This window comes from Heterocephalus glaber, unplaced genomic scaffold (assembly GCF_053883595.1).
Source record: "Heterocephalus glaber isolate CG9 unplaced genomic scaffold, H.glaber_assembly_v1.0 deba00000621, whole genome shotgun sequence".
Lineage (NCBI taxonomy): Eukaryota > Metazoa > Chordata > Mammalia > Rodentia > Bathyergidae > Heterocephalus > Heterocephalus glaber.
The window spans coordinates 21519174-21539260 of NW_028258153.1; the positions used below are offsets into that span (position 1 = coordinate 21519174).

The following is a 20087-nucleotide window of genomic DNA, read 5'->3' on the forward strand; positions in this document are numbered from 1 at the left end:
TCTGAGATGTCCCAGCAAGCAGGCCCACCGTCATACTGACTTCACAGAAGAACAGGCTGAGCTGACACCTGTAAGTTCTGTAAACATGTCGTAGGACTGTTTAAGTATCAGTGAGGAAGAATGCATTCAGTGGAGCCAAGTGATGCATCCTTGTCATATAACCTCAGTTTTCAAATCAAAATTAAACCAAGGGAACAAGGCCAAATAAGCAACTTTATGATAGGGTACCATTAATGCTCAGGGTAAATTATATAGATGATAGCATATATGATATACAGAATTTTATATTGGAACCTGAAACCATGTTTTTTTTATCCTGAAGCTAGGGCCTTTTATCAGTTTCTTAAGATAGTAACAAATTTTGCTGTTCTTTAGGAGAGGGTTACCAAGTGAAATGATTCTGTACTGATGCTTAATCGAATGCCTGGTTTCTTCAGAAATGTATTTTCTAGTCATTGGTTGACAAATCTGGATCTTCAGAGCTTACAGCAGCCACCAGCACACATGGCTGTTATGTAACTAAGATGTGGTTAAGCCAAATTGAGGTGTGCTACATGAACAGAATACACATTGGGTTTTGAAACTTCATATAACAAAAAGAATATAAATGTACTTGGTTAATTTTTGTACTTACCATTTCAGTTGTTTTGGATATTCTTGGTTACATAAAAGGTGAATACTTTGGTGTTTTCTTTTTACACTTTTTTAAATTAGTGTGGCTACTCTAAAATTCTAAATTACATTTGTGGCTTGCTTGCATTATATTTCCAGTGGTCAGTGTGCTGCCTCACAGTCATCTGTGAAGCATAGAGGAAAAGCCCTTAAAGCCCTAAACCTGCCCTCCCTCATCCTTTATCATAACCCTTTAATAGGTTATATCCGCTGAATGAAGACACTTCACCCTCACTTCCAGCTGCTGCCCCTCCATTCTTAAGCATCAACCACACTTGCAATAATACATACGTGCCTTCTGGTTTCTTTTGTGCACACAGCAGTACTTAATCTGTTTAGACCCAGCACCCCCTTTTTATAAGAAATAATTTATAACACCATCTTTACCATCCCAAATTCATAGTTAATACAATCTGCCTACATACATATTTTTGTAAGTTAATGTAATTCCCTAACACTTAATATGAAGGAGAAATTTTTTAAACTTATAATAAAAATACATTTTTCAATATACAAAAAAAATATATATATATATATTAGCTACAAAGGACAGTAAAAAAAAATACATTTTTCAGTATGTTAATTCTTGGCCACTGGTATTGAAAGACATTTTTTAAAAAGTAGTTAAATTCAACCCCCACTTTTATAATCAGGAACTTTGTCTGGGCCCAGTGGTACACACCTTTTGGGAGGCTGAGGCAGGAGGATTATAAATTCAAGTCCCACCTAGATCATTTAGTGTGACCCTGTCTCACATAAATAGACCCTATGATGTAGCTGAGTGTGAAGAACCTAAGTCCAATCCCCGGTATATGATAAAAAAGAACTTTGGATTTAAGTGAAGTAAGAATACCATTTGTGTTTGTTTGTTTTTTCAAATAAGGAAGCCAGATGTGGTGGTGTATGCCTGTAATCTCAGCACTCTGGGAGGCCGAGGCAGGAGGATCACAATTCCAAGCTCAGCCTGGCCAATTTAACAACTTAGTGAGATCCAGTCTCAGAATTTAAAAAATATTAAAAAGGGGAATGGGCACTGGTCATTCAAGAGATTCAAATAAAAACAACGCTGAGATTCCATCTCCAGAAAAAACTGGCTATTAATCAAGAAATAAACCAATAACAAAATGCTGAAAGGGCTGTGGAGAAAAAGAAACCTTTCTCCACTGTTGGTAGGAGTGTAGACTGGTGCATCCATTATGGAAGTCAGTGGGGAGATTCCTCAAAAAACTAGGATTAGAGGTCCCATTTGACCCAACTATTCCCCTTCTGGGTATCTTCCCAAAGGAGTTGAAAGTATCATACCACATATGTGCGTCCCAGGTTTATAGCAGCAGTTTGTAATAGCTAAACCTTGGAAACAACCCAAATGCCTAACCCACTGATGAATGGATAAAAGAAGATATAGGTTTTTTATACAATGGAGTACTACTCAGCCATAAAGAAGGATGAACTTGAGACATTTCTAGGTAAATGGATGCACATTGAGATGAATCGGACACACGTGTGTAAATATCACATTGTCTCTGTGGTATGAGAAACTGAAAGTGTAAATAAGGACCAAAATGTATAATAGATATTGTGAAATAGGAAGAAATTGTTCAAAAGGAAAGAGGAACTAGGGAGTGGGAAAGGAAGGGGAAAGAAAAGAAGAATAAAATGGAAACAGAGCTTTGTAAATAAGGAGGGTTAAAGCGGTTGAAGGGAGGCGACGGGAATGGGAAAAAAGGAGAAATTAAGATATATCATGTACAGGTACAAATTCCCTATGATAAGTGTGACCATTATGTATATCTAAATTATACCAATAAAATTAATTAAAAAATAAAAAGGGGGTGGGGCTGGAGATGTATAGTTCAATGTGAAGGCCCTGGGTTTAATCCCCAGTACTGAAAAAAAAAAAGGAAAAGCAGAATAATGGCCTCCCAGAATTAAAATGTGTTTTGATAGCAGACATGACCACTTGTATGTGGTAAGAGAAGAGGAGAAATAACTGAAGTAGGAATAATTTGCTAAGACAGTTTATAGACGAAGGAAGTAGGGAAGTACAAAATTCTTGCAAGTGAGAGGAGTATTTTTTTAACTTCAAACTAGGTTTTCATCAGTGAAATAATTTTCCAGCATTATGAACAGCCCTTTATATTTGAACAAAAGAAAGCAGAGTTGCCTCAATTTATTTCACAGAGCAAATACATTCCTTAAAAGTCATTAAAAGTTAAAACTTTATAAAATAAATAAAAAGTTAAAATTTTACAGCATTATTTTGTACTTATATGTAAAATGAAGTTAGGTTCTAAGCTTGGATTATTACAAATAAGACTTCCCATCTCTATGATTTTTCCATGTAAGAATGTTTTTATAAGAATCATGTGGGAGAGGTTGTGGTACTTCTGTTGTGTGGCATTCTTCTATGCTTGCAGAGCATCTAGCATTTCTGCTTCCCTCTCAATAAATACTAATAATTCTTCTCTGCACTTCATTGTGACAGCCCAGAATGTCCTCACCATTTTATGAAATGTCCACTTAAAGACAGTGATACCACTGCAAGTCTCAAATAATCTCTATTTGTTCTCTCCCCCTCAGCAACCCCAACTGCATCTTTAGAAGCCCTCATTCATACTTCAGAACTATAAGCTTTTTCAGACATACTATACTAAGCCCCCTGTTTTGTTATAGGTACTCATCTCCTGCATGTCCCATTCCACCTAACACACTAACCTGTCGTTGCCAGTGAATCTGTATCTGCCTATTAGATTCTAAATTCTCTGAGGCAAGAAGTGCCTGCCTACCTTTGTTACCTTTTCATCTCCAGTGCCTGGTGTGTTTCCAGGCTCAAAGTTAGAACCTGAAAAATAGTTGAATAAATGGATAGGGAAAAAAAGGGAAGAGAGGAAAACAAGCCCATAAAATAAATTACAGATAAGCCTCTGACTTTGTGTTTATAGTGGTGTACAGAAGAAAATAGAAGGCTCTATTTAAATGAAGCTATGTGCATTTTTTGTTAACAGCATGTCTTCACCCCAAGGCTGGGGGTGAAGTACCCAAACCACTATCTTTTCCTCTTCTCAATCCTTCGACTACACCCCACTCTTTTCGTACCTCTTGTATCCCTCTCCAGTAACTAGCACTCCTTGTCTACCCCCAGCCATGTGATGTGGGCATGCATGTACACACACACACACACACACTTTCATACCCTACTCTGCCCCTTCTTTCTAAAGAGCAAGAAATTCTGGGAGCTATGACAGCTATAGCTGTCTATGGCTGACTCTGACTGGTACCAAAGGAGAACATAGGTTAAAAAAAAAGCATTTACTGAGAGGAGTTTACTGCCTTTGGTTCCATGTCTGTTCTTTCTGCCTCAGATAGATGAAAGGAACACGGACTCACCCTCTCCCTGCTTTCAACTGAGTAGTGAATTGCTGCATCCAAGCACAACATAATTTATGATCATGTTTAGCTATTGTTTATGGTTTCATGTTTAAGTTGTGTCATATTTTGGGGTCATCAACCATAATAATTGTCCCCTTTTTATTTTAAGCTATTTCAGTATTTTAAAACAGATTAATTTAATGAGTCTTCAAACAAATGTGATTAAATATCATTGCCTCCTACTGATCGATCATCTTATAAATTTGGGGAGACTTGAAGTGTTGGGATGATACAAATTAAAGAATTTGAGTAAATCTTTTTAAGTTTTTTCTTTAAAGCTTAGATTTGAATTTGATGTTGAAATTACATTTTGTGTGAATAACAAAAACTGATTGAGAATAAGAGTAGTGAAAGTTGTAGTTGCTCTTTTTAATTGTGCTTTTCATTCTTTATCCTCAATGTTCTCCTTGGTCTTGGCAGATCGCTAATCTTGAACTAAATTGAATTTTCAGAAATTTCTGCATATCTAATATATTTATGGATGAACCAATATTTGTCTTTAGGTGGACTGTACCATCTAGGTAAATGAGAACCTAGGGTTAATTTTCTCTGTTCTTACTACTGTCTGACCTTATAAATGGTAATCTTAGTGAGTATGTTCCGATTTTTCTTTAACTTCAGGTTTCTTGTTTGTTTTTAAGTGAGTGAGAGGGATGGGCATAGGTTTATCTTGAATTCAAACACAACTTGAATATTACAGGCAGTAAAATACCACATAGCAAACTCAGTGGTGTAAATCTGAGCAGATTAAATCAGTATTGTCTTCTGTAACAATGTTTCCAATCTTAAAGTAGCATTTTTATCACCTAGGTTCATTTTTCTTCTTGAGTAGGTGCAGCTCTAGTGCTGTTTGTTTGTGTAGGTTTCTTTCCAGAGAATTAATTTGTCAGAACAATGTAGTTGTATTGTGAACTGTAGCATTTTAGAGCTTCTTTGTGTAACTCCACTCAGCTATGCTATGTTATTTCCAATGCTGACTAGTAAATATACAGCATTAAAAAATGAATCCAGGGGCCGGGGATTTAGCTCAGCGGTTTTGCCGCCTGCTGCGCAAGCTCAAGGACCCAAGTTCGATCTCCAGCACCAAAAAAAAAAAAAGAATCCAGCCGGGGTTTTAGCTCAGTGGTTTTGCCACCTGCTGCACAAGCGCAAGGACCCGAGTTCAATCCCTGGTACCAAAAATAAATAAATAAATACATAAATAAATAAATAAAAAGTAAAAAATGAATACTAATTCAAAATTATTTAGGGACAGGTAAGTCCAGATTGTATATATATATCAGAAAGGATAAATACAATTGCATAAACTTAGAGCATGTTATTAAAAAGTTATTAAGCCAGGAAATGATAAAGTGTTCACAAATCATTTTATGAAAATATATCTCAATTAATTTAAACCAAGGACAAAACTTCTTAGTATTTTGTTTATATCTTTCATTTTTTATTTAAGTCCTTTACTGTGCAACATGGTCCTATAATGAGTGGTTAATAAAATTTTACTGAAAACAAGTGTTTCTATGAGGCAAAACATTTATGAGTGTTTTTTCTCTTGGGGTGACCATCATTGAATTGATCAGAAATAGTTGGAGAAATTTTTCAAATGATGTGGTCTTATTGTGTTCTATCAGTTTATACTAATTAAAGCTGTGTGGGCCTTGCGTGGGCTTTAACAACAGATAGTCACTGATTAAGACATGTATTTATTTATACTCTTTGCACATTACTCATGGATACTGGCCTAGAAGCCAAACTGACTCTGTGATCTTTGTGTGTATGTTATCCATTTTCCCAAAAATCGAGAAGATTCACCTGGGACATATCTATAGGCATACATAAGGGATGAGTTCTTTAACCTCCCCTTCCTTTACTTTCTCTTTTTCTTTCTCTCTCTTTTAAAAATTTTCTTTGTGGACATAATTTTACTCAGTTTATTTAAAAGATATGAGATTAATTATAGAGAATCATTCTTGCTTTGTCTACTTTATATTTTAAATATATAAAGCCTCCACTGACTTCTGTTATTTCTTTTTTGTTTTGTTTTTCTCTCTCTTTTCCTGCACAAGCACTCCTATTTGGACAGGGAAACATCCCTTCTTCTGAGAAACATTGCAGGAAAACCTTCTCATTTGCTGACCAAGGTGACACTACTGCTTTCCTCATGCATGTAACTGTTTACTGCCTTGTAGGTAGAATATCATTTCTGTTTTTGATTGTGCTCTCACATTATAGCTTTGTTATTTTAACACCTTTGTCCTTAATAGAGGTATTTTTTATCTTACTGAAGGTAATTGCCTACCTGATCTTAATGACTATCAGATAATATTGAAGAGTAGCAAATATTTTCAGGAATTTTCATTAGTTTTTAAACTTCTGTAAATGCTTAATAGTCTTCTCAAGTATGTTGCACTTTTTCAAGTTTAAGTTTGTATTATATTTTAAGGTATAAAAAACATTGCTTAAATAAATTTTAATTTTAATGGTTGTAGCAAGTTTTATAGTTTGTCTTTACATTATCTAAACATTGACTTGTATAAACAGAATCTTGGTTCATATTGACTTAGATTGGAAAAGAAGGCTGAAATTCTCAGCTCTTCATCCTCAGAATGGTTTGAATCAGTCCAGCTGGATTTTCATTGGGCTAGTATTTACAGCAATTTAAAATCCCTTAGCAATTATCATTAACCAGGGCAAAATAGAGTCAGGAAGCTGAATAGCTTTCTACCTACTTTCAAATCATGGCCTTATTTCATTATCTTATTTAAATACCATAATATTAATTCAAGAATATCAGTCTTGCTTATAGTTTCTGAAGAATGTCCATAGTAATTTTGAAAATGTCTCAAGTTGTGTCTGAGAGTTTTTTGTTGTTTTTGTTGTTCATTTCCTGCTAACCTTTTAAACTTATGAAAAATGATAGGCTAAAATGAAACCTCCCCATGAAGTAGCTCAAAGAGAAGACCTTTTGACAAAGTGAACAAAGGACGCTTTCTCTTGCCCACATTTCTCTTAATAGTAGGTCTGTGAGTAGAGGTAGAAGCATAAAGATCAGGCAAGGGCAGACATTTAAGTAGATTGTAGCCGTACCTTATAACCAGAGCAAAGTTTTTCTCTCTCAGCACTCTTTTTGCTGTTTGCTGTCTGTTCTTGGAATCCACACTCGTAGTTTCAGGTAGGGTCTCTGTTGTAGATCAGCTGTTCTTCTTGAAAGTACCACACTTCCAGAGAGCTGTTAGGGTTGCTGGAGGAACACCACATCTTACTGGCACTTACATCCCCCAGGTGTTTAGCCACCTTGCCCATCTTCTCCCTGGGACCCCACAATTTATATCCATCTTATTTTGCTTTGAATACTACTACTCCCCCAGTGACCCAGATTGAGCTGGCTGATCGTCCTTGGCACCTTTCTTCTATCTCAAATCTGTAATCAAGCATGGCATAATCTCTAGGAATTTATTCAGTTTGCCCATTCATCTCATTCTCATTGCCCCCACCCTAGTAATAGGCCCTTATATCTTATCAGCACTGCTACACTTGTGTCTTTATCTTTACCTGTCCCTCCTCTAGTCCATTTTTGCATACTGTTGTCAAATGTTTTATCATTGTTATTTATTTAATAATATTTATTGAGCCATGTACTGTCCTGGGTGTCCCATCGTATAAAATGGGACATACTCCCCACCCTTAAGAGCTCACAATCTATGAATTTAATAATAAATAAGCATTTAAAAAAAAGCTAAACTGTTGAATGCTATGAAGAAAACAAGGTAAATGAGTAGAGAACTGAGAGAAGTATTAGGGCTTCGTTTAAATTAGATAGTGAGATCAGAAAGGGCTCTTCTAAGTGGGTGACATTTAAGCTATAACCTGAAGAATGAAAAGCTAGTCTGTGGAAGAAGGGATTGTTCCCTGTTGGTAGGCCAAGAGAAAAAGAGCTTGGTGTGGGTGAGAAGCTGAAGAATGATCATGTTAGAGCCACCTTAGTTAAGTGAAGGTACAAGTGTCTTGATTTGGGTTTGGAGAGGCAAGCAGGAGCCAGATCATTCAAGCCATACTAAGTCTTTTACATTTTTTCACTAAATGCACTGGAAAACTATTGGAAAGAAATACTTTATCCATTCAAAAAGTATTTATTTACTATTCTCTTTGTGCCAGTGTTTACAGCTATGGAGATATGCCAATGAATGAAACAGAGTTCCTCCCATAGGGAGAGTTGTTTTTAGCAAGTTTTGGGCTCAGTAACTTATCAACTTGCTCTGCCCAGAGACAGCAATACTAACTGCAATATTAGAGCCATTCCTCCCCATATCTTATCTTCACCAATTACCCAGCTGGTAGCACTGGTGTATTTGGCCAACATCTGGCTCTAGCTTTCTTCTGTATACCACCCTGCTTTTATGCAGCAAGAGATTTTAGCAGGAGTATCACTCAGTAACATAGAACCTAAGCATTTAGAGTGACCTTGGGATGGACCACTCTACCTCCATGCAAGAGGTAGCAGAAATTGGGCAACCCAAGCCACTGGATTCTCGGATGAGCCTTCGTCTTGGTGCTAATGTCACTACCCTCTCTACCAGAGCACCTGGCTGTCTTCAAGCTGAGTTAAGGATGTACTGTGTGTGAGTCTGTGTGGGTGTGTGGGTGGGTGTGCATGCATGTGTGCTGGAGTTCAATTCAGGTCCTTGCATATGCTCAGCATGTCCTTCCCCACTGAGCATCTACTGTGTGCCAGGTAGTCTGGCTCTCCCTACCAAATAGCCTGGTGCCCCAGTTTCTGACCCCTCCTCTGAGATGTCTGTCTACATTTAAGAAAGCTCAAATGTTAACCACCATTTTCTTTGCTTCTTTACTAAAATATGCTTACGAATGTCTTTTTGACAAGCAATTTTTTATTTACTACTAATCTGAAAAGCTTAAGCTGTAACCCTTAAGGACAATACAAACTGTACCATTGTGGTGGAAGGAATAAGTAGCCAGTTGGTAACTACAGTACCTGTATAATCTTGGAAAGATAACAGTCTTCTTGGACCTTGGTTAATTGGTACAATGGATATAATAATAATATTGGCCTTGTATTTTTTTGAGTTTTAAATGAGATGCGTGTGTAACAAGCCTTATAGTGTGGCAAGTTGTAGATGTTCAGTTAATATTTTCTTCGTAGAGTCTGTTGATTGGATCATTTCTTCAGATGAAATTGTTACTATTATTATTTTGGTTCTAAGTCTTATAGAATAGAGCATTTAATGGGGATTAAATTGTTTATATCACTCCAAGTTCTCTTTGAATCATTAATTTACATAACTTTTAAATTGTTGTAATCTGGCAGATAAACTAGATTCCAAAGAATCTGTGTAGCCTCTTAATTTCAGCTGGGTTTGTTTTGAACCCATAAGGCCTTTAATTTCTCAGTTGAAAGAATTCACTGGCCCTCTGCAGCTGTGACTCTGTAAGTACAAGTATTCTAATTCTTACCACACAGAGAACTTTCTAACACTTCTGTAGCATTGGTTTTCATTTAATCGTAAAATCTTCACGAAGTGTTTGTCAAATTCTTTTATTGGTACATTTAAGGTATACAACACAATTACATTTCTCATTGGGAATTGTACCTTTACATAATGCATCTTGGTTCTTACTTTTTCCCCATTCCTAGTCCTCCCTTCACCCCCTCCACCCTTCCCTATTTACAAAGACTTTATTTCCATTTTTGCCATTTCTCAGCATTTTTCCTTTCCCTTCTTTCCTTTCCCCTGCCCCTCCCACTACCCCCACCCCTTTGGACCTTTTCTTCCTGTTTTGCATTATCAATTATTCATTCTAATCATTGGTACATTTTAGGTATACAATATAGTGACATTCATCATTGGAAATTTGCATCTTTACATAATCTCTCTTGGTTCTTATTTTTCACCCTTGCCCAGCCCTCCCTTCAACCCCTCCAGTCCTCCCTATTTACAAAGATTTTGTTCCTGTTTTTCCATTTTCTCATATTAATCCCATTCCCTTCTTATCCTTTCCCCTAGCCCTCCCATTTCCTTCCCCTTTGCCCCTTTTCTTCCTATTTCACATTACCTATTATACATTTTAGTCCTTATTTACACTTTCAGTTTTTCACACCAGAGAAACTATTTGGTATTTATACATGTGTGTCCTATTTATTTCACTTAAGAGTATCACCTCAATGTGCATCCACTTACTTGTGCAGCAGGCGACAAAACCACTGAGCGAAATCCCTGGCCCCTGTCTTTCATGTAAATTTGAGGAGGCTTGGCATTTGATGGTTACTGATAGCCACACAACAGTAGAAAATGGCTTGTTCCTGGCTCTTTTAAACAAAGAGGGGAGAAAGTTGTTTTTATGTGTGTGAAGTATCTTTCATTATGTTTAGAATAGTTGTGAGACAATGTGAAGAAAAGGGTAGTCAAAAGATTAGGGGGACACAAGGAACTTGATCATTATGTGTACTACAAACATGTACTAATAGACTTAAGACCTGAGTTTGTCAGGAGAACATGAGATGAAGAAAGCTTTTTCCTTTGTGTTAGTCATTGAACATAGATTTGCATTGCCTTATAATCTTGGAGATCTCTAAATATATCATGTAAACACATTAGCAAAGATTTATTGCTCTTTCTCGTATTGCATAACATTAAGATCTTAAGACAATTCTTTTTTCACAAGTTGTTATGATTAAGATAATAGTTTTTTCTTAACTATAGTAGATACAAATAGAACTCAGAGGCTTATCATCCACAGGAAGCATAAAATACTATGAAATTTGCAATTTGAGTTAAGTATTTTCATTTTTATTTTTGCTCCAGTAATGCTATTCAGATAAACAACTAGCTTTTAAATTTGAATTTGAGAGTTCTTACACAGACCAACTTATATAGCTATTGAGGAGTAGTAGCATTTGAACAAATGGAAGAATAGCTGAATTTGGATTTGTTAAAACAGCTCCATCTAATGTGCTTTACATAAAAATGATGGTTCATATTGATGGTTAGGAAGGCTGATTGGCTTATTATATCTTAATGGGTTGTACACAATCTCCTTTGTTTAACCCTTACTTCCAGTGTGGATGGAGCAGAAACCGATTTATGAGTGTAAGTTAATCCTATAATTGAAAACTTTGTATGTCAGTGCTTCAAATAGTAAAATAAAATGGGAGCATGAAAATATTTTCATATTTATAACTAATATCAGAATTTAATATTTAAACATATATACATATTTTAGATAGACTTTATTTTTAGGGCAGTTTCAGATCCTGACATGTCCACCGCTGTGAATATCAGATATAGTAGTTTCAGTGCCCTGAAAATCCTCCGTGCTCTGCCTGTTCACTCCTCCTCTTTAATCCCTGGCAACCACTGACCTGTGTACTGTCTCCATAATTCTGACTTTTCCTGAGTACAATATAGTTAGAATTACAGATTGACTTCTTTCACTTGCTAATGTTTACTGTTTAACATTCCTCCATGCCTTTGGTAGCTTGATAGTTCATTTCTTTTTAGTGCTAAGGTTCTGTTGTCAGGATGCACCATAGTTTATCCAGTTTCTGGAGGATATCTTCGTGGTTTCAAAGTTTTGGCAATTATGATGAATAAAGCTTCTGTAAAAACCATATGTGGGGTTTTTGTAGACATAAATGAAATGTGATTACTGGACCATATGGTAAAAGTATGTTTAGTTTTGCATTTTCCAAAGTGCCAGTACCATTTTTCATTCCCACCAGCAGTGAATGAGAATTCCTGTTCCACAGCCTCACCAACATTTGGTGTTGTCAGTGTTTTGGATTTTGGCCATTCTGCAAAGTGTGTAGTGCTGTCTTATTGTAATTTGCAGTTCTGTAAGGACAAAGAAGGTTGGCCATATTTTCGTATGCCTATTTACCATCTGTATATCATCTTTGGTGAGGTGTCCCAAGAACTGTTGGGGTTGGTTGGTTGTTTGCTTGGTTTTGTTTTGTTTTTAATTGAGTCACTTTTCTGAGTTTTAAAAGTTCTTTCTACATTTTGGATAACGATCCTTTATCAGATAGCTTTTGCATATATTTTTCTTCAGTTTTTGGCTTGTCTTATTTTCTTGAATATTCCTTATTTTTTGTTAAATGTTTTCAGCTCTAAGAACGTCTTCTAAACTTTATTTTCATGTCTTTAGATTGATTATTTAGAAGTTCATGTTTGTATTCCAAATACACAAAGCACTGATTCCATGTGAGTTTTTCCTCATCAGACATGAAATGAATTTTGCAAGTATGCCTTGATAAATTGTCTTTTGCTGCAGAGCCACTCATACCAATATAAGGATGAGGCAATGGAAAATGCTTTCCAGCAGTTTTTATGGAATCAATTACTTGACAGTTTTAAGTATTTCAAACCTATACTGTACTCAAGACACATGCAGGGTTTGATAATTTACCTAATAATGCTATTTCTCTTAGACTGAATTCTAGAAATTGAGGGTTTTAATGGCAGTAGTCTAGTAGGATGCTTTTAAAAGAAAAAAATGTTAAAATGTAGTCACCGTATAATTCTGTTTATTTGTATAAAGGATGAGGGAATAGGGTCATTTAATCTTTTAGTCAGAGGAATATACCTGTAATAGTAAAGAACCAAGTCTTATCTTACCCCTGTCCATTGTTAAAATGAAGTTCTTTGTTCTCTGCCTAATTCAGTTTACAGGTAGTATTTCCCAACCTTTGGTTATTATGTTAATTCACTGGTTCCTTTCATTGAAAGGGATCAGATTTCTGGCAAGCAGGCTTACTGCCTTCCTTACCACTGTCTCTGTGTTCCACAGAATAGTAAATACTAAGCTTGAAATGAGAGGAGACAGCCGAGAGTATGAAGTGGAAAGAGAAGCAATTCATAAATAAGAACTGATAAATTTAGGTGAACAGGAGGTAAATTTATTAAATGAGTTGGGTTTTTGTTTTTTGCCCTGGAAGCTTTAGCTTTTTAATGAAGAATGGCACATGGATTATGGTTTTAATTACAATTCAGAGAAGATAAAGTTTGGCTGATATAATTAGGTTTTTCTTTTTTTAAAAAAAAGTACATATTAAATAAAGGAATATATAAGATGGGAATTTATATTTTTCTTAGCTATTTTCCAGAGCAATCAAAAGCTTGGGATTAGAAAATAATCCTCTATTAACAAAAGTCTACTTATATAAGTTTTTTTTTTCAACTGAAGAGTAATGCTACAGTGTATTATGGCCTATTGCTGGAAATTACAAGTGAGTACTGTACTGGTGTTAGACTAGTGTTATGCTATCTCAGAAGAAAATAGACAAATACTTTTACTTCTTTATAAGTTTTATTACTGTGTATAATCTAGCTTTTTTTAAAATAGAAGTTACTAGAATTTAAGTTACTTGGAAAATTATATTTAGCATTTTAAAAAATCTTAATAAAGCAATAGAAATAAATTTGAATTTACTGACATTATATTATATAAATTTCCAAAGCAAGTAAAACTTAGAATATAAAGCAACCTCCTTTGTATTAATATATTAATGAGACTGTACCTACATTTTTTTATCAAGGGTTTTTTTTTTTTTGGTACCTGGGATTGAACTTGGGTCCTTGCGCTTGCGCAGTAGGCAGTGAAACCAGACCTAAATCCTGGCCCCTTATCAAGGGTTTTTAATAAGGTTGTGGATAAATAGATAATTGATAAGTAGATAATTTTTTTTTCTGTTGATATTTTTATACATTTTCTGTGTAACAAATCAAAACATGAATATGCAAGAGCTTCCCCTATTCTTTGGTGGGAGTATAAATGCAGAGTTGAGGCTATATAAAAATGAATTGGCAGGCCCACAGATGGCCTTATAGGTGTTGTCTGCTTTGTATTGACAGAATCAGATTTACTAATTTACTATACACCACAGATTTCCCCCCCATCTCTGGAATTTGGAGTCTAATCTTTCTGTAAGACATTATACAGAAAACTTTTTTTTTTTACAATATGTCTGCTTTCATTTTGTAAACAGCTATTTTTAGACTGTGCTCTAAGTATATGATAAATATATTCTTAATGAAATTCTATGATAGAAACATCCTTAAGGATGAAAAAGACTTCTCAGGTATTCTCATCATTTTAGTATTAGTTTATCTGAAGTGTTTTATGTTCACAGGAAGAACAGGCAGCAAAGTTGAAAGCTGAGAAGATCAGAGTTGCCCTGGAGAAAATTAAAGAGGCACAAGTGAAAAAGGTGATGCATGGGCTTTTGTCTGGTTGGAGTTTTCATCAGTTTTCTGGACTTAGGAAAACTTGCCTTGTTTACTAAATATTCCTCTGATTTACAGAGCAGTGGATGGAGATTTCATTCTGATAATGTATTTTTCATATGTGCGTTTTGTGTGTAAGGTACATTATAAAAAGAATAAATTTATTCTAAAGTCTCCTAAAAGAGTAAGAATAATCTTAACATAAGACTTGTTATTATATTTTTTAAAGGCTTTAAATTTATTTAGGTAGGTTACTTGATATACAATTTTTAGCCTTTCTCACATAATATAAAGTCATATTTGTGTTTTAATTTATACTTAGACATTAAGGAGAATATTCAAATACCGTTCTAGGATGCCATTTTTTGTTTTTCATTTAATTTCATTTTTACCTGTTACAGCTGGTGATTAGAGTCCACATGTCTGACGATAGTTCAAAAACAATGATGGTGGATGAGAGGCAGACAGTGAGACAAGTGCTGGATAACCTGATGGACAAATCCCACTGTGGTTATAGTTTAGACTGGTCGCTGGTGGAAACCATTTCTGAGTTACAAATGGGTTAGTAATGCTATTGCTTTAATTGCTTTTACAATTCTATGTAATCCCTACAGTTTTCATGGTAAAGAAGCATTTTGAGGCCTTTATTTTTATCTTTTCCTGCAAAGTTACCAAGCAGTTTTCCTCAAGTATTTTTTTTTTTTTTTTTTGATGCCAGGGATCAAACTTGGGTCCTTGTGCTTGTGAGGCAAGCGGAGGAACCACTGAGCCAAATCCGTGGCCCGTCCTCAAGTATTTTGAGAGTTCTTTGAATACAAGATCATTTTCAGTTTAAACTAGCTATGTCATACTGATGTATCTGTACCAGCATTTAACTTGAAGAGAAACAAAACGGCAACAAATTTCAAAAAATTAATGTCTAGAATATGTTCTTTAACATAAGTTCAATTTAAGAGTGGAAGGATAAAAGCTAGAAGCTGAAGAATGACATGCTGCAGGTCAGAAGACTTAGATTCTAGTCCTAACTCTTCCATCTGTCATCAGTGTAATAACCTTCATTAACTCACTTCACATCACTAGAGTATATTTTCTTGTTTGTAAAACAAGAGTAGATCTCAACATGTAAGGTCCCAGGAGGTTAGTGTTGATTAAGAATCCCATGACTCTGGGCTGGGTGTGGTGGCACACACCTGTAATCCCAGCACTCAGGAGGCTGAGGCTGGAGGATTGCTGTGAGTTCGAGCCCAGCTTGGGCTATATAGTGAGTTCAAGGCTGGCCTAAACTACAGCGTGAGACCCTGTCTCAATTTAAAAAAAAAAAAAAAAAGAGGATGTGATTCTGATTTGAATCATCTTGCAAGATTTCATGTCTTTTTTGGGGGGGGGGGGGTAACCAGGGATCAAACTCGGGACCTTTGAACCACTGAGCTAAATCCCCAGCTAGTTTTCATGTCTTTAATACAGTTCTGATGAATACTTTAAAAAAAAAATACTGACATTATTTATTTTGGAACAGAGAGAATCTTTGAAGACCATGAAAACTTGGTTGAAAATCTTCTCAATTGGACAAGAGACAGCCAAAACAAGCTTATATTTATGGAGCGTATAGAAAAATATGCATTATTTAAAAACCCACAAGTAAGTCTGAATAACTTATAGAGGTCAGGGATTCTAGATACATATATCATTTTCTCTCGTTGCTAAATTAGTAGTTAGGAGACTGGCATCCACTTGATTGGATCATTGTAGCTACAAAACCCCACAGGAGTATTCATCACTGCTGCTGAGGTAACAAGGCTGTGGGGCCCAGGTGTCAGGCCTCACAGGAGATGAAACAGCATGGAAGCAGAAGTAGCTCCAGGGAATTACCATGTTTCTCTGCTCTGTAACCCAGAACTGTGTTGAACCCAATAAGTTATTTGGTGAGTTTCTTGCCTCATCAAAGAAAAGGAAATCGTATCTCTAGCCATTTATCTATTTCATTTTTACTTTCTTTTGAATGTTTTACAAATTGCAATTACCTTGATTATAAATGACTCCACATTCTAATATATTACCTTTATTCCAAAATCGTGTTTGAGGTAGTACTTCCTAATACCTAGATATTTTATAGAAATCTAAATAGGTGAAGAAAAACAAGAACTCCATAATAAAAAATAGTAATGAGAAAAATCACAGCAGTGTTGAAGGTATTGAATAGCTTTCTGTGGGCTTAATCATGACTCACATTCTCTGGATATTTTAGTGAAAAATTCCTATGTTGGTGTATCAATAGATCTTTTTGTAGGCAATTGTGTTATACTATGAATTACAATTCAGGTTTTAATTGAACCAAGAAAATGAGATTGTTACAGTCTTTACAGAATCTAGGATTTCTTCCAAAAGCCAGAATGTCAGTTTTCTGCATCTGGATGTGTTAAGCTCAGCATATTTTAAGGAAATTTGCTTTACTTGTTGCACTTAATGATTGTAAACCCTTCAAGTACTTTCAGTGTAGCTCTTATTAGGATTTGAGAACTAGAAGCTGTTACATGTGCTATCACTTCAGGATTTGGGGGGGACAGTTTATGGAATAATTCATGGGAAATGTTTTAGACAAGGAAGAGGCTGGTGTTGGATATGTTAATGATGAAGCGCGTATGTTGGAAACTTTGCAAAGGAGTACTTCCATCACTCTGTGCTGGCAGAAATAGACCTAGAGTTACTGTTTCTATAGAAGAAATCATATATGTACCTTTGCCAAGGGAATGACTGGATAGGTTTTTCCTTTAACTTTCATGTCATTGTTTTTCCAGAATTATCTTCTAGGTAAAAAGGAAACAGCTGAGATGGCAGATAGAAACAAAGAAGTACTGCTGGAGGTATGCCTCCCCCTCCCCTTTTTCTGCACATTTTATAAGTGAAATATTAAGTACCTTTTAAAGTCCAGTATGGTGTGCTCCATATTTATAGAGACATTTGTAACTCAAGAAGCCTATATTTTCTGATGCCATGAGGGAGAGAGAGAATTGAACTGTATGAACAGGTTAGGCCACTGAAGAATCTTTGAAAAACTGCTTTTTTGCCAACCAATATTCTAGTGGACTAAAAGAAGTAGTGAGTTTTTAGGAGTTGCCAAGTGAGGAGAAGGGATGGTTAATGAAAGATAGAGTTGTGCTGTTTTTACCTGTTTTTTTCAGAGAGAAAGTTGAATATAAATTAGCTGTTCACAAAATATCTTCAGTCCTTAGCCATAAATAAGTCAAATAAATTTCTTAATCATTCTTTGACAAATCTCCTTATTTTGCAGAATAATAAATTTAAATATAACTGAATTTTCAGCTTCTGTAGGTTTTAACAAATTAAAATAAGTTAGTGCATTGAAGACCAGAATGAACTCTTACCAACAGGGCAATCAGGAAAATGAAGATCAGTATGAGGCTTTTCATAGTGATACTAGTTACCATTAAGAAAAAAAATCTTTATAATTCCTAACTTTTATATACTTTGAGAACAAAGAAATTAATTTAGGTTTAAAATATCTTACAGTAGTATTTAGTGAGGACTTTCTTTTACAAATACATTAACACTAGATTTTTATCTAATACATTAATATTAGATTTTTATCTTTATCTCAGAATTTTGAGTTTGCTAGTATTCCTTTCAACCTAATATTAAATGTTTCAAAAATAAATGCCATTGTCTTAGACCATATAAATTGCTACAATTTTTCAGCTGTTATTGATCAATTAACATGTTGCTTTGTTTTTAACTTTATTCCTTTTTAGCCTGACAGCTAATTCTTGCTAATTTGGAGAAGCATGAAATGTAATGTTTATGTTAAGCCTGACATTTTAATTATTTTAATATTTTATTTAAATGATGCTGTTTAGAACTGCATTTAATTACTGTTATATACAGTAAGTTAGTTTTTCTTCAAAACAAGATAAAAGATCATAGGTAGAAGTTCAAATGCCTGGAATTTTTACTTATTAAACATTTTAGGATTGCCACAGTAGTTCCAAAATAAATTCATATTGTGTTTAGAAAGTTCAGATTCAGATAAAATGAGGAGCATGGTTTTAATACAAAACCACTCTGGTTTAGTGTAATGCATCTCACGGGTAGGCACAACTGTTTTCTGAGGATCCAAGGATCATAAGTCTTTGCAGCTCATCTTGTTATTTTAGGAATGCTTCTGTGGAAGTTCTGTAACTGTACCAGAAATTGAAGGAGTCCTTTGGTTGAAAGATGATGGCAAAAAATCCTGGAAAAAGCGATACTTTCTCTTGCGAGCATCTGGTATCTACTACGTCCCTAAAGGAAAAGCAAAGGTGAGACCCTTAGGTAGGGTTTGAGCTTCTCTCATGCTCATTGCTTTTAATTTGTAGTGATTACAGTGGACCCTTAACTTACAAACTCAATTTGTTCTCAAGGGTTGACTGTAACTCAGGTTGGTCAATTGAAGGCTCAGGCTCCTCTACACAGCCTTCAAAGTGTCTCTCCTTTATAATTTTAGGCCACACTTTCTTCCAGGCAGATCTCACTATCCTTAGACACTGGCCCAGGATTTCTCAATTAACCCCACGCAGGAAAGGATGTTGTAATATTCCTTCCAGAACTTTTTAAGGGTTAAATCTGTATCTGAGAACATCTGGAAGCACAAACAGCCAGCGTTTGGGTTGTAACTCAAGACTTTGGCCATAAGATAAAACTAAAATTCTGGCTGCAATCCAAGTTGTTTGTATGCCAGGTGGGTCAGAACTCGAGGGTCTAGGGTATGTTATTATTTCAACTCAGGTAGAACAGATTACATTGTTTATAATCTACTGATTACAAAGACAAGGAAACTCAAAATTTTTTCCCTTCTCTGATCATTTGTTGTGTCAATCTCATTTCTTTTGCCAAATTTGAAATAATAGTTTTATTTATTATTTTGGGGACTCTTGGCAGAGTAGTTTTTGTTTGGGGAAGAATATAGCTTTCTGGGTTTACAGTCATTTCAGTTGAGTGATAGGCCCTCACTTGGTGTAACTATCATTTTGTACTAATTGGAGGACAGAACTATTTTCAGGATTTTATAGTATCATCTAGTCTTTTTTTTTTTTTTTGGTACCAGGGATCGAACTCGGGACCTTGCACTTGTGAGGCAGGCAGCGGAACCACTGAGCTAAATCCCCACCCCAAGTCTTATAACAATTCTATAAGAAAAATTTTGCCCCTATTTAACTGATGAGGAAACCACCAGTAGAGAATCATTGTATTTGAGATATGTTTTATAGGCACTGAACTACTTGATATTTTCTTGTTCATTCCAGGGAGCTCTTTTACACACTACTGTATTTAACACATACCCCACTATACTTAAAAGTATCATTAAATGTCAGCATTTCCAAAAAAGTTAGTGTTTGTTATGAATAGCAAGATAGTGAGTGTCTTATTTACTTTTCTTGTTGCTGAGACAAAATACCCAACACCCAAAGTTAAAGGAGGAAAGGCTTATTTTGCTCAGTTTGTAGAGATTTCAGTCCATAATCACTGGCTCCAAGGCAGGGTGGCGTGGCAAATAGACATTGCAGAGGAGAAACAGTTCATGGCAGGCAGAAGGTAGCAAACCAAGCAAGGAAGGTGCTTAGCAGCTTCTTTTGCCCCTTTTATATTCTATCTAGGCTCACAGGCTTAGGGCAGATGCTAAACCAATCAGCAGAATGATTTAGTGATCACACACACCTAATCCTAGTATTGCACTGTGAATCGACTCCAGCATCA

At 35.5% G+C, this 20087-nt stretch overlaps 2 protein-coding genes across 6 annotated transcripts in view; one reads left to right on the forward strand and one right to left on the reverse strand.

Moving 5' to 3' along the window:
* The window catches only part of Raph1 (Ras association (RalGDS/AF-6) and pleckstrin homology domains 1), a 127135-nt gene that overhangs the window by 86994 nt on the left and 20054 nt on the right, over positions 1–20087 (forward strand). For all 3 annotated transcript variants that reach the window (XM_021263579.2, XM_087205831.1, XM_021263580.2), the window contains exons 5-9: positions 14246–14323; positions 14741–14900; positions 15856–15977; positions 17135–17200; positions 18509–18652. In XM_021263579.2, the coding sequence (XP_021119238.2) occupies positions 14246–14323; positions 14741–14900; positions 15856–15977; positions 17135–17200; positions 18509–18652 (570 nt within the window). The remainder of the gene's footprint in view (positions 1–14245; positions 14324–14740; positions 14901–15855; positions 15978–17134; positions 17201–18508; positions 18653–20087) is intronic.
* The window catches only part of Abi2 (abl interactor 2), a 163824-nt gene that overhangs the window by 26503 nt on the left and 117234 nt on the right, over positions 1–20087 (reverse strand). For 2 of the 3 annotated variants that reach the window (XM_087205847.1, XM_087205838.1), the window contains one exon: positions 1–7339. This exon is cut by the window's left edge and continues 26503 nt beyond it. In XM_087205847.1, coding sequence (XP_087061973.1) covers positions 7290–7339 — 50 coding nt within the window. In that variant the 3' untranslated portion in view covers positions 1–7289. Of the gene's footprint in view, positions 7340–13790; positions 18636–20087 lie in introns of those variants that run through there. The other variant, XM_021263582.2, reaches the window with a different exon arrangement.